The sequence below is a fragment of the Camelina sativa genome, chromosome 20 (assembly GCF_000633955.1).
Source record: "Camelina sativa cultivar DH55 chromosome 20, Cs, whole genome shotgun sequence".
Lineage (NCBI taxonomy): Eukaryota > Viridiplantae > Streptophyta > Magnoliopsida > Brassicales > Brassicaceae > Camelina > Camelina sativa.
In genome coordinates this window covers 1,575,203-1,588,536 of record NC_025704.1, presented here as the reverse complement: position 1 = coordinate 1,588,536, position 13,334 = coordinate 1,575,203, and the positions used below count along the sequence as shown (strand labels likewise).

The following is a 13,334-nucleotide window of genomic DNA, read 5'->3' as shown; positions in this document are numbered from 1 at the left end:
ACTTCACCTTCGAGATTGTCCAGCAAAGCAATGAACTAAAACACCTTTCTCTTTACGACCAGCATCGATAAAATCCAAACAGAGATCGAAAAAATCAAGGAGATTCTCCCATTCCTTATCGTGAGCAAACACAACCATTCTCGTAAAGTTGAGATTTTTACCAGTTTGCTCAATAGAATACAAAAGATTCCCTGATGGCAACGCGCTCTCTCTCGCAAACTCTCTCCCCTCTTGATCATCATCATCACCATTACCACCAACATACACTTCCTTGATTACTTTTGAGTTTAGTTTCGCGTTGCGCCACTTATCGTAGAGTTCAGTCATGTAAGGGCAGTGAAAAACAGTAAGAAGGTGAGAAATCTCAGAGCTTCCTTTCTCGAGAACCTCAGCAGCCGCGCATATATCGCCTAGGTATAGATTCTCCCTAATTAGGTCAAGCTTCTTCATTGTCGAGCAGAGTTAGACAGATTAGAACAAAAAAAAGAGAGAGATCAAATTCAAACAACAGATTTCTTCAAGCTCTCTCACGAATTCAACGAAATCTAAAACACTGAGAGAAACCGCGGCTATCGAAAGGGAACGAGAGCGAAAAAAAATTACAATTTTAGGGTTTTTGATTGGGCGAGACAGAGAAGAGGAACTAAAGATTCTAGTGGCCTGTTTTATTTTCATATATATATATATATATATAATAAGATTTTGCGTAATATAAATATTATATGGATCCCTTTACATATGTTTAAATTCATGGTTAGGCCCAACAAACAATTTTTTATAAATAAATGATTTTACAAGTATATATGATATATGTAGTTCATATAAGTGGCATATTTTATTGTGCACTAAAATTAATTTTGATTGTAAATTTACCCATCCAATCCCATAGACTTCACACTACAGATGTCAGAGTACTGAGTGTGAGGAGAATGCATAATTTTTGGTTTCTTGAGCAGTTCACCTCTTGTGGGGACTGCTCAATATTTTAATACTGAATCATGAGCTATTTCCTTTGTAAACAATTTCTTTTTGGTTTGGATTACCAACCGTGAAGTTTTTTTTTCTAAATAGTAGTATTTGGTTGAAAAAATATATATATTTAAGAACCTGATTAATTAATTAATTATCGACAACTTTTATTCGTCCTTTTTCTTTTTAAGATCACAACAAGCCCAAACGCAAACGTGATAAAACAAACGGCAACGGTTCAATTCAGTAACTTAAATCCAATTGGTCGCATCAAATCAATGTTGAGATAGGAACGTCGCGTCCGCGTTCTGGTCGCTGCAGTAAAGACAAGGGTGTTGATGAAACCCTAGTCTCTCAAGCACATCCCTTGCCATCATCACTAGTTGCTTGTTCTTCAAGGCAGCTCCATTTTCCTTCAACACCGTCTGAATCGCGTGGCTAAACGCTCCGTACGCTTTCCCGTTGCCAACGCCGACGTCAGCAGACGTCTCATCCGCCTGACACCCGCTTAGCAGTATCCCAGAATCCACGTGTCTTTCACGGGCCGTCATAGTCTCCAAAAGATCCATTAGATCCATCGCCGGTAACCGGAATTTTAGGCCAGCATCGCCGCCGAATAGCTCAAGTAGGTGTGTCCCGATGTCGGAAGTTGAGATTCCGGTTAGAGAAATCAAGTGGTCAAGGACTGCCTTGAAGGGTAAGGCACGTGATGTTATAATCTTATTGGTTGTCTCCATGGCCGGAGATATGTTGCTGGAGACAGAAAAGGGTCCGATCTGTTCTTTCTCCTTGTCGATGAGACCACCACTATGGCAAGAATCAGAGATCATGGTAAAGCTTGTTCCTTTAGGAAGTTGATTGACCAATTCTCTGAAATCAACATCTGTGATGAGATTGAAATCACAAGGAACAATAGCTTCGTCTTGTTTGAAAGGGTGAGCAGGTTTAACCGAAGGAATACGAGTTCCATGGCCACTGTAGTGGAACAACAAGACGTCTCCAGTTCCGGGTTGAGCTTTATCCATCATCCTACGTAAAGCAGCCTTGATGTTGGCACCTGTCGGCTTCACTTTTGCTTCTGTCTCGTCCGTTAGCACCTCAATGTCCTCTTGTTTGAACCCGAAACGGGTCAGAAGAGTTTCTTTCATTGCTAAAACATCATTGATGCAACCGTGAAGCTCGTTCCTTGTGTGAGGGTAGTTGCAGCCGACGAGGACGGCTAGTCTTTTCTTGACCATCCCTTGTGGATCCATTGAGTTTCTTGATTTGATTCCTTAAGGTTTTAAAGGGGAGTTAGGCAAAATGTTTTTTTTTTTTGAGGTTTCTTGTGTGTGTGTGTGTGTGTGTGTTAGTTTATCATGTGCTGTGTTGTGGTTTTGGAGCTAATGTGTATTTATGATTGAGGTTTCTTGTAGTGAGGGTCAAGTTACACACTATATTAATCTATAATTATAAATTTCACAGGTCTAGTTTGCTTTCAAGCTATGGAACATTTTTTAATGCAATGGCGTACTCTTGACTTTAGTATTAATATGCTTTCAAGCAAGAAACTATATCTTAAATCAGACTTTTGAGATAGACATAATTAAATCCTAAGTCATGGACTCATGGTCCCACCAGAAGTGTAATGGTGTTTAAAGTTTGTAACCCTCAAGATTAATGTTAAACAAAACCCAAGGATTATATATTACTAGTTAATGATCGATTTTGGTTAACTTGGATATATACATAACTTCAAAAGTGAAGTCATTTTCTTAAAGATTTTGACCTAATCCATCTAGCTATGTCTATCTAAGGTAGGAGACGAGGGACATTTTTTATTCTGTAATATACAAACGTATATATAACGTATACATTGTTGTAAAATAATGTCAATTTACCAAAACGAAATTGCCTTAATCCCAAAGAACCGTCAATACCATAACGACTTCGTGCACGCAACGGCAAAGTATTTTTGAGACGAACCATTTATGATATTAGCACCATCTTCACAATACATCACTTACGACTCTACAAGCCTAACTCATGACTTCCTTAGTTTTAAGTTATACCCCAAGGCAGTTATTGAAAAAAGCGTGATAAATTTAGTGTCTCATCATACAGGAGGACACATTGAGTACCTCACAACAACACAATCTTTCATACCGAAACAAGAAAAGAAAAAAAAAAAACAAAAAAAAAAACAGAGCAGTTTTACACGAGAAGCACCTAAAACACCACATAGTTGGACTAAACCGGACCTAAACCAAGAACGAAGATTTGTTATCTAGCATATCTCGATTTGTCACGCATTGTTTCGAACTGCCATTGTTGGACAACACCTTCCCCGTGACATCGTTCTGAACGCTAACGCTCTTAAGCGGTTGCACCAACCGCTGACCGCTGCTAACCATAACGGCTTTCTCATAACGACAGCTCAGCAACCCGGTTCTCTTCTTATCGCAACCGCTAAACTCAAGCGACGAAGACGACGACAAACCAATTCTGGATAAGTTAGCCGCAACCGCCGAGGCTGGCTCCGCGGTCATAACGCTCCATGTAACACTCGCTTCACTCGGCTCGTATCCATACTCGGACATGGTCTCGTCTATCGAGTCTCGGGATGCGGGTTGGACCCATGGACGAGCTGTTGGTTGAGTAGAGAAGCTCTCTATCTCAAAGAGATCGGAGCTAGCGTCGCTCGTGGCTTCCTCGTCAGCTATGATGGTTCCCTTAGGACTAGTGGGATTCAGAACCGGTTTAATCGGATGCAAAGCCGGTTCAATTTGATTTAGACCCGGTTTGATCGGGTTAAGAGCCGGTTTCTCTGATGATTGTGTAGTTTCCTTTAGAGTTGGGAAGCTAAATTTACTAACTGGAGCTGTAGCTTCTCTGTTTGCGGTGTAATCGATGGACCTAGTCACAGTGTTTGAAGGGATCGTTAATCTTATTGGCTCAGGCGAAGATATCGTCTGATGATGAACGATTCGGTTAGAGACGGCTCGGTCAGAATCGGTTTTAGGCACTGCGATTCTTGGTTTGGATTCTTGGACTTGAACCGATTTAGAGCTAGAACAGGGACAAGCCCTGCGTCTAAAAAACCATCTGGGTCCTTTCTTGCTGGTTCCACGTCCATCTCGGTCCGATCCTTGGCGGTTTTTGTTAGAGAGCAAACCGGTTTGGCTGTTCCAGCTAGCTTCAGAGGATGCCGTGTGACCTACGGTACAAGAAGACACTTTTGCAGATGAAACCGAAGAGAATCTTGGACCACTAAGATTCCTCGTCTGGCATCTATCGTTGCTTCCGTTTTCGCTAAAGTAACTTCGAGCTTCGAATATGCTTAGCTCAGCATCTTCATGTTCTTTTTGTCGTTGTTCGTTGTTGTCTGGCTTGAGGTACGAGGAGAAAGAGACATCGATGTCGTTTGATCGATTCTGAAGAATCTTGATGTAAGGATCAAGAGCATCGCGTTTGGTTGCCACAACAGTTACAGTAGTTTGCGCCATTGAAGTATCTTTTTTGGTTCTTTGTCGATAAAAGTTGAAAAAACAGAGTTGCAAATTAGTTCAGTGCTCTGTCTCAAGTCTCTCTCTTTGTGTGTGATATATATATACGTGAGACTTGAGAGAAGTGGTCATGAGTTGAGCTATGTCTGAGAAAGTTCTATCTACCTCGTTTAAATGTCATGATGACGTTCTTACACATGTAAAAAAATTAGTGGCCTATATGGGTTTCCTTACGTATTAAATGTTATAACGTATAATGAACTTCAAATTATATATTAAAGTTTGATTTTGTGGAACCCAACTACTACATTAGAAAAATCCATACAAGAAATTTTCAGTCATCATCAACAAATAATGGAATGGATTAGGATTTAGGGTTTATGAAATGATATCATACATACATTGTGTTCTAGGTTAATTACTTAATTTTAAAGCTAATAAACTTTACAGAAGAATCTTGACTTGTATGATTAACATTGTGTGGCGTACTGTTAATCAAAGAGCGCTCATGTTTAGACTAAAATTTCAGAATTTCCAAAATATAAAAAGGAAATTTTGAGTTGTATCTATCAAAAACAATCCACATCAATAGAAAAAACCCGACCCAACAAAATTAATAGACTAACCAGTATCTAAGTCGTAATCTCAAAGATGAGAAGAAACATAAAGTTTTGTTGCACCCTATCTCCAAATCTGGTAACGTGATGGTTTCCCTAGGCAATATTCGGACCATGTGGCTTCTCCATTATTATGTTCTTCTTTTACGATGCCTTTAAGCAAGAAGACAAAGATAACTCAAAAGAAGGTGACAAATCTTAATAGTGATTACTTCCTATTCGACAAGAGACAGATCAAAAGAGAGGATAAGAAATCATCATTGTAATAATATTGGGTCCATATTCTATTACAATGCATGCTATTTTGACATTTAACGGACAAATGCTCCGAACATGATTAGGGTTCATAGGCTGTCAATTGTGCCGTGTTTTCTACTTTTTTACTTCATCATTTTTTAATTAATGTAAGAACTTATTGTTTGGTATACTCTATATAGAGAAAATACTTAATGTATGAACTCTGAAACATTAATTGGCCTAACAGTGTATCACATTCATGTTTAAGTTTTGTGTGCCTACTTGTTTTCGTAGCCTACTAGGGTTTTAGGTGGTATATATAATCTGTATGTATAACCTAAACTGACATAAGTTCGTTGACAAAAGAAAGTGTGAACATAATTGGTGTCTCACAAATTGTAGAACTTGCTATCTAAAGCTGTTTTTTTTAAAAAAAAATGGAGTGCAAAGTTTGACTTAAATTAGACCTCATTGCTAAACAATAGGCATCTTTAGGCCTGGGCAAAATACCTGGATCCGAATATCCGATCCGAACCCGATCCAAAAAACACGATCCGAATCNAACCGCTAAACTCAAGCGACGAAGACGACGACAAACCAATTCTGGATAAGTTAGCCGCAACCGCCGAGGCTGGCTCCGCGGTCATAACGCTCCATGTAACACTCGCTTCACTCGGCTCGTATCCATACTCGGACATGGTCTCGTCTATCGAGTCTCGGGATGCGGGTTGGACCCATGGACGAGCTGTTGGTTGAGTAGAGAAGCTCTCTATCTCAAAGAGATCGGAGCTAGCGTCGCTCGTGGCTTCCTCGTCAGCTATGATGGTTCCCTTAGGACTAGTGGGATTCAGAACCGGTTTAATCGGATGCAAAGCCGGTTCAATTTGATTTAGACCCGGTTTGATCGGGTTAAGAGCCGGTTTCTCTGATGATTGTGTAGTTTCCTTTAGAGTTGGGAAGCTAAATTTACTAACTGGAGCTGTAGCTTCTCTGTTTGCGGTGTAATCGATGGACCTAGTCACAGTGTTTGAAGGGATCGTTAATCTTATTGGCTCAGGCGAAGATATCGTCTGATGATGAACGATTCGGTTAGAGACGGCTCGGTCAGAATCGGTTTTAGGCACTGCGATTCTTGGTTTGGATTCTTGGACTTGAACCGATTTAGAGCTAGAACAGGGACAAGCCCTGCGTCTAAAAAACCATCTGGGTCCTTTCTTGCTGGTTCCACGTCCATCTCGGTCCGATCCTTGGCGGTTTTTGTTAGAGAGCAAACCGGTTTGGCTGTTCCAGCTAGCTTCAGAGGATGCCGTGTGACCTACGGTACAAGAAGACACTTTTGCAGATGAAACCGAAGAGAATCTTGGACCACTAAGATTCCTCGTCTGGCATCTATCGTTGCTTCCGTTTTCGCTAAAGTAACTTCGAGCTTCGAATATGCTTAGCTCAGCATCTTCAGGTTCTTTTTGTCGTTGTTCGTTGTTGTCTGGCTTGAGGTACGAGGAGAAAGAGACATCGATGTCGTTTGATCGATTCTGAAGAATCTTGATGTAAGGATCAAGAGCATCGCGTTTGGTTGCCACAACAGTTACAGTAGTTTGCGCCATTGAAGTATCTTTTTTGGTTCTTTGTCGATAAAAGTTGAAAAAACAGAGTTGCAAATTAGTTCAGTGCTCTGTCTCAAGTCTCTCTCTTTGTGTGTGATATATATATACGTGAGACTTGAGAGAAGTGGTCATGAGTTGAGCTATGTCTGAGAAAGTTCTATCTACCTCGTTTAAATGTCATGATGACGTTCTTACACATGTAAAAAAATTAGTGGCCTATATGGGTTTCCTTACGTATTAAATGTTATAACGTATAATGAACTTCAAATTATATATTAAAGTTTGATTTTGTGGAACCCAACTACTACATTAGAAAAATCCATACAAGAAATTTTCAGTCATCATCAACAAATAATGGAATGGATTAGGATTTAGGGTTTATGAAATGATATCATACATACATTGTGTTCTAGGTTAATTACTTAATTTTAAAGCTAATAAACTTTACAGAAGAATCTTGACTTGTATGATTAACATTGTGTGGCGTACTGTTAATCAAAGAGCGCTCATGTTTAGACTAAAATTTCAGAATTTCCAAAATATAAAAAGGAAATTTTGAGTTGTATCTATCAAAAACAATCCACATCAATAGAAAAAACCCGACCCAACAAAATTAATAGACTAACCAGTATCTAAGTCGTAATCTCAAAGATGAGAAGAAACATAAAGTTTTGTTGCACCCTATCTCCAAATCTGGTAACGTGATGGTTTCCCTAGGCAATATTCGGACCATGTGGCTTCTCCATTATTATGTTCTTCTTTTACGATGCCTTTAAGCAAGAAGACAAAGATAACTCAAAAGAAGGTGACAAATCTTAATAGTGATTACTTCCTATTCGACAAGAGACAGATCAAAAGAGAGGATAAGAAATCATCATTGTAATAATATTGGGTCCATATTCTATTACAATGCATGCTATTTTGACATTTAACGGACAAATGCTCCGAACATGATTAGGGTTCATAGGCTGTCAATTGTGCCGTGTTTTCTACTTTTTTACTTCATCATTTTTTAATTAATGTAAGAACTTATTGTTTGGTATACTCTATATAGAGAAAATACTTAATGTATGAACTCTGAAACATTAATTGGCCTAACAGTGTATCACATTCATGTTTAAGTTTTGTGTGCCTACTTGTTTTCGTAGCCTACTAGGGTTTTAGGTGGTATATATAATCTGTATGTATAACCTAAACTGACATAAGTTCGTTGACAAAAGAAAGTGTGAACATAATTGGTGTCTCACAAATTGTAGAACTTGCTATCTAAAGCTGTTTTTTTTAAAAAAAAATGGAGTGCAAAGTTTGACTTAAATTAGACCTCATTGCTAAACAATAGGCATCTTTAGGCCTGGGCAAAATACCTGGATCCGAATATCCGATCCGAACCCGATCCAAAAAACACGATCCGAATCCGTATCCGAAATTGTAAAATACCCGAACGGGTTCTAAATCTCTAAATCCGAAAACCCAAATCCGAACCCGATCCGAACCGAAATCCGAACGGGTATCCGAAAATACCAACATTATTAATATATAGTAGTAATATATTAGTAATATTTATAATTTTAATAATATAAGTGTTCAAAATATTCATATTTTTAGATATTTTCGACAATTTGAAGTATTTAAACTGTTTATTAGTAAATTTGGATAGAAAATACTCTAAATTTTTAGATATATTGCGTATTATTGAATAATTTAGACTAACTTAGATACTAAAATTTTGAGTTTTGGCAACTTCGGGTAATCCGAATCCAAACCCGAAATACCCGAACCGAATCCGATCCGAACCCGATCCGAACCCGAAATCTAAAAATACCCGAACGGGTCCTATACCTCTAAACCCGAAAACCCGAAAACCCGAAATACCCGAACCGAACCCGAACGGGTACCCGAATGCCCAGGCCTAGGCATCTTCATGAGGTAATAGACTAGGTCATAACCCAATATAACCATTAAAAGGTTTCTAAAATAGACTATCACATGTTAAAATAGAATGTGAGTTAAAATTAACAAAAAATTTCAACCTTAGAACTATTGAGGTTTTTTAGACAGACTCCTAAATTTGCCTAAATTAATTTTTTTTATATAAGACATCAATAAATTGACGAATGTAGAATACCATTATCCTTTCTGTGAAAAGAAGAAAAAAAAAATTAAGAAAAAACAAAAGATGAAAACAGTTATTCTTTTTGTAACATTTCTTGCTCTTTCGTCTTCATCTCTAGCAGGTAAAATGTCAATTTCATTTTTGTTCTCTCCTTGAACATCATCATATGTTACCATTGTGATTCCTACGAATTGATAAGCACAAGATATATAGAACATTAACGCAACGTATGATTTGAGAAGTATATTTGACTCTTGGTTCTCCCTGATCTTTACCAGATGATTCAGATACTGAATTCCATTACAAACCCGGTGAGATAGGCGATCCCTCAAAATGGTGCGATATGAAGCCTGAATGGAAAATTTGCGGGACGGGGACGAAGCAATCACCAGTCGATCTTACTCCAAAAGCAGCACGCATGGTTCACAATTCCACAGAGATTCTTCAGACATATTACAAACCAGTAGAGGCTATTCTTAAGAACCGTGGATTCGACATGAAGGTAAGTTATATCGAGCCAATAAAAAGAAAAAAGAAAACCTAAGATACTCTTTACCAATTAGTCCGCAAGATTGATATGTTACGCATCAGGTTAAATGGGAAGAGGACGCAGGGAAGATCGTGATCAATAAAACCGACTATAAATTGATTCAAAGCCACTGGCACGCACCTTCAGAGCATTTGCTCAATGGAGAGAGGTAAGGGAAAACAAAACAAAACATTGATATCGTTTCTAATATATAGTAGGAGCTAATACATATCAAAACCTAAATTTGGTTCTAGATTCGCCATGGAACTTCACATGGTACACAAAAGTGCAGAAGGACACTTAGCAGTTATTGGAGTTCTCTTCAGAGAAGGCGAACCAAATGCATTCATTTCAAGGGTAATTTTTACCGCGTGCGACTGTATTTACGATACCGTTAATTATATCCTTTTCAAGAAACTCTCTACTTATTTGTTTGCTAATTTATCTTCTTACAATTTCGGTAGATAATGGACAAGATAACCAAGATTGCTGATGTACAAGATGGAGAGATCAGCATTGGAAAGATAGATCCAAGAGAATTTGGATGGGATCTTACCAAATTTTATGAATATAGTGGTTCGCTCACGACTCCTCCTTGCACGGAAGATGTCATGTGGACCATCATAACCAAGGTAATTAATAATTCTAGCAAAACTTAAAACGAAAATTGTAACTGAATTCAAGAATCCAGAATCTATAAAAAAAAAAAACACCCGACTCAAATCTGATTCCCTGTTCAATAAAATGCAGGTGGGGACTGTTTCGCGTGAGCAAATTGATTTATTGACCGATGCTCGTCGCGGTGTAAGAACTATACGAGACTCTCACATAAACATTTTACCAAGAACACATTTGAATTTCTGCTTTTTTTAATCAAACATGTTTTTCTTGTTAACTAGGGTTATGAGAAGAACGCAAGACCGGCTCAACCCCTTCACGCACGTCTGGTTTATTTAAATGAGCAGTCCAGTCCAAGTCCAACAACACAAATACCACGAGTTAATCCTTAATGAGACTGTCTTATAGGACAAGGCAACTCCGAGCCCTAATTTTCATTCAAAGAAAATTCGAGAATATGTAAATTTGGGGGCCATAACTAATTTTTTATTTAATTATTCTTTTTATTAAAAGTTTAAAACTATGCAATATTCTATATGCATAAAGTTTTCTTCTATACATGTATTCCAATAAACAAGATATAATATATTCAACCATAATGTGTTGTTCGATTATTTTATAACTTAAAGATCTATACATTTCACATTTTTTTTTTATAAACTTTGAAGTTCAACTAAATCGGAAAAAGCTTTCTGTAGTTCCATTAACAACAGCATTCACACAACAAAGAACATACAAAGAAAACTCAAGATGCGCAAACAGGTTGAAGTTACCGTAAAAAACTTATGCGATGAGGAAAGGGAGGACAGTGAGCATGAAGGTTTCGTAGGTGAAAGTAGCTGATCCTGAGTACGATGTGTCCTTCTCCTTGAACTTCTCTGTCAGCCCCTGCAGTTTTCATCATATTATAGATCAGTTTACTAACTTCTAAATACGACACTTGTATCACCAAACCACATTGTAACAAGAACCGACTATAAACAACTGTTGCGGTCTCAGATGCAATCAGTAGTTACAGGCAAACTCATTGCTGTTCTGACCCCTAATCTCACCACATTTGAGAAAATTAACAAACTTAGCATAATGTAGACTATGGAGTCAGATATTCGAGGTGAGAGACAAGTTTGAGTTTGAGTAGTATCTATAACTAATAAGGTTTCAGACTCATTTGGGCAAACTTATCTAGGAGCTGTATGAGAGAGCAACAGAGTAAATGGGAGCGTACCTTAACAGTGAGACAGCACCTGCATAAAGGCAAAACATATACCGTTAATAAATAAGCAACGATCACAGCAATAAGAAGAAAAGAGAGCACAGAAAGAATAACATACTCAATGAAATTGTCATATTCGATGGCCCTGTTCTTCCCTCCACTTTTGTCAAACTTGGAAACCAATAGATCCAAAATCACAGGAGGAACCGAAAACCCAAGGCTCAAAAGCGCGTCTCTCAGCTCATTTACATCTATTCTGCCGCTCCTGTCCTTGTCAGACCTCTCAAAAATGGACTGAACCATTCACAAAACAAACCACATGCGTGAACTTCCAAACAATCTTGCTATGCTACATCACTAGCAGAAACCCAATAGATTCATTAAGACATTTAAACTTACCCTCCAGTTCTGAAGACTGTAGAAAAGTGCAGTAAACTCCTTAGGTCCTACAACATGGAGACTTCTCAAGTTAGTACAGGACACCAACTCAAAACCAGACAAATGAATGATTATTTATAGAATGATTATATATAAATTCAACTAGAACTAAAATAATGAAACCAAGAGATTCAACAAAATGATAGAGAGACAGTGGGGTAGCACGTTATTCATGGAAAAGTCCACAAATATTGTTAAAATTACCAACATGGTCATACAAAAACATTGACAAAGTATGAATCTTTTGAGTTCTGCATCCAAGACAGAGATGGACATGATAACGTTACTGAACAAGAATCATAGAGATGGATAACTTGGAGAAACTAACAACAACACTCCTAGTGGAATCAATCAAAAGCATATAGAAGAAAGCTCACCAATTTTCATGACATTGCTGTTGGTGAAAAGATACATAAGAAGATGAACAGTTCTCATACTGAACCTCTGCTGATAAGAAGAGAGAGCTCCTTGAAGCTCCTTATCATCAATGAAGCCACTACCATCTTGATCCGCTGCTTGAAAGCAAGCCACTATATTCGGATCCGTTCCCGGAGCAAAACCTGACGGAATCAGAGAAGCAAAAGGACTTCCATAAGATGCTTGAGGAGGATAACCTCCGTACCCGCCGCCATATCCAGACGACGCTGGACGAGGTTGACCACCGTAACCGCCGTATTCAGAAGGCGGTGGAGTAGCTCCGTATCCTCCACCGTGACCAGACGGCGGCGAAGGACGAGGACCAGCACCGTAACTCCCGTAATCCGAAGGTCCAGGCGATGGATAAGCTCCGTAATCTCCGTAAGGTTTCTCCTTTGGCGGCTTGTTGTAGTCTCCAGGAGGAGAAGGCGCGTAAGGAGCTGAAGGAGGCGGTGCTCCGTATGAAGAAGACTGAGGCTTCGAAGATCCGTAAGGAGGCGCGGAAGAGGACGGTTTCGGTGCTCCGTAAGGAACTGCGTAAGGAGCTGAAGAGGTTGTCGATGATCCGTAAGGAGGATTGTTTCCTGTAGATGAGTAAGGTGGTTGAGGTGGCGGTGGTTGATTTCCTCCACCACTGCCGTAACCGTAACCTTGACTCGTCGGAGGATACCCTGACATCGGTTTTTACAATTAAGAAACAAAAAATCGAAACTTTAGAAGAGAGATCTTAAAGTTTGAGTTTTTCCTTTTTGTCAATGAATGTGATTTAAGTTGACCTCTTCATCATCATCAAAGCTGTGTTGTGTAAAAGGACACTCTTGAGGATTTAGTCTCTGATTTCAAACTATTTACAAACAATGCCATTGCAAAGTGGATCTAAGTCTAACCGACACTACAAAACTAGACTGTTCGGTTTTGGAATTTAATCAAATTTCATAAAAACATCTAAAAACGTATTTATACATTGTATGCTCTTAAATTTAAACCAAATCTATATAGTTTAATAATACTACAAAATTTGAGTTTTTTTTGATAAATACAAATATGGGATTTGATATTATCTTCTCAAAATTATAAGTTACAGAAAATAAAAA

General features: G+C 38.4%; 6 protein-coding genes across 7 annotated transcripts in view; 1 reads left to right on the top strand and 5 right to left on the bottom strand.

Moving 5' to 3' along the window:
- Positions 1-642, bottom strand: part of LOC104768612 (tyrosine-protein phosphatase yvh1-like) — a 2,092-nt gene extending 1,450 nt beyond the window's left edge. Inside the window, exon 1 of the mRNA XM_010492624.2 lies at positions 8-642. Within this exon, the coding sequence (XP_010490926.1) occupies positions 8-450 (443 nt within the window). The 5' untranslated portion in view covers positions 451-642. The remainder of the gene's footprint in view (positions 1-7) is intronic.
- LOC104768611 (metacaspase-9-like) lies at positions 1,112-2,349 on the bottom strand. The gene has a single exon (XM_010492623.2). It carries the CDS (start codon positions 2,220-2,222, stop codon positions 1,245-1,247), a length of 978 nt encoding a protein of 325 aa, XP_010490925.1. The 5' UTR covers positions 2,223-2,349; the 3' UTR covers positions 1,112-1,244.
- On the bottom strand, positions 3,009-4,512 carry LOC104768610 (protein PHYTOCHROME KINASE SUBSTRATE 4-like). The gene has a single exon (XM_010492622.2). It carries the CDS (start codon positions 4,452-4,454, stop codon positions 3,210-3,212), a length of 1,245 nt encoding a protein of 414 aa, XP_010490924.1. The 5' UTR covers positions 4,455-4,512; the 3' UTR covers positions 3,009-3,209.
- LOC104772117 (protein PHYTOCHROME KINASE SUBSTRATE 4-like) lies at positions 5,800-6,972 on the bottom strand. Its single transcript, XM_010496765.2, has one exon. It carries the CDS (start codon positions 6,910-6,912, stop codon positions 5,800-5,802), a length of 1,113 nt encoding a protein of 370 aa, XP_010495067.1. The 5' UTR covers positions 6,913-6,972.
- LOC104768607 (alpha carbonic anhydrase 3-like) lies at positions 9,045-10,815 on the top strand. Its single transcript, XM_010492619.2, has 7 exons — positions 9,045-9,146; positions 9,304-9,527; positions 9,617-9,723; positions 9,809-9,911; positions 10,019-10,186; positions 10,305-10,358; positions 10,454-10,815. The coding sequence occupies exons 1-7, from the start codon at positions 9,089-9,091 to the stop codon at positions 10,562-10,564; spliced, it is 825 nt and encodes a 274-aa protein (XP_010490921.1). The 5' UTR covers positions 9,045-9,088; the 3' UTR covers positions 10,565-10,815.
- LOC104768609 (probable calcium-binding protein CML50) lies at positions 10,263-13,032 on the bottom strand. Of its 2 annotated transcripts, XM_010492621.2 has the most exons (6): positions 12,201-13,032; positions 11,785-11,831; positions 11,504-11,679; positions 11,398-11,416; positions 10,946-11,060; positions 10,263-10,599 (listed from the first exon to the last, which is right to left on the bottom strand). In XM_010492621.2, the coding sequence occupies exons 1-5, from the start codon at positions 12,916-12,918 to the stop codon at positions 10,956-10,958; spliced, it is 1,065 nt and encodes a 354-aa protein (XP_010490923.1). In that variant the 5' UTR covers positions 12,919-13,032; the 3' UTR covers positions 10,263-10,599; positions 10,946-10,955. The 2 variants fall into 2 exon arrangements, with proteins under 2 accessions (XP_010490923.1, XP_010490922.1); XM_010492620.2 differs by lacking the exon at positions 10,263-10,599 and having other exon boundaries at positions 10,756-11,060.

Excerpts from the sequence above, each read along its gene's own strand:
- LOC104768611 (XM_010492623.2), bottom strand. The coding sequence starts at position 2,222 with ATGGATCCACAAGGGATGGTCAAGAAAAGACTAGCCGTCCTCGTCGGC.
- LOC104768610 (XM_010492622.2), bottom strand. The coding sequence starts at position 4,454 with ATGGCGCAAACTACTGTAACTGTTGTGGCAACCAAACGCGATGCTCTT.
- LOC104768607 (XM_010492619.2), top strand. The coding sequence starts at position 9,089 with ATGAAAACAGTTATTCTTTTTGTAACATTTCTTGCTCTTTCGTCTTCA. Across the intron at positions 9,147-9,303 it reads TTCGTCTTCATCTCTAGCAG|ATGATTCAGATACTGAATTC; the intron begins GTAAAATGTCAA and ends GATCTTTACCAG. Across the intron at positions 9,528-9,616 it reads ACCGTGGATTCGACATGAAG|GTTAAATGGGAAGAGGACGC; the intron begins GTAAGTTATATC and ends GTTACGCATCAG.
- LOC104768609 (XM_010492621.2), bottom strand. The coding sequence starts at position 12,918 with ATGTCAGGGTATCCTCCGACGAGTCAAGGTTACGGTTACGGCAGTGGT. Across the intron at positions 11,832-12,200 it reads CAGCAATGTCATGAAAATTG|GACCTAAGGAGTTTACTGCA; the intron begins GTGAGCTTTCTT and ends TCCATGTTGTAG. Across the intron at positions 11,680-11,784 it reads ACAGTCTTCAGAACTGGAGG|TCCATTTTTGAGAGGTCTGA; the intron begins GTAAGTTTAAAT and ends TGAATGGTTCAG.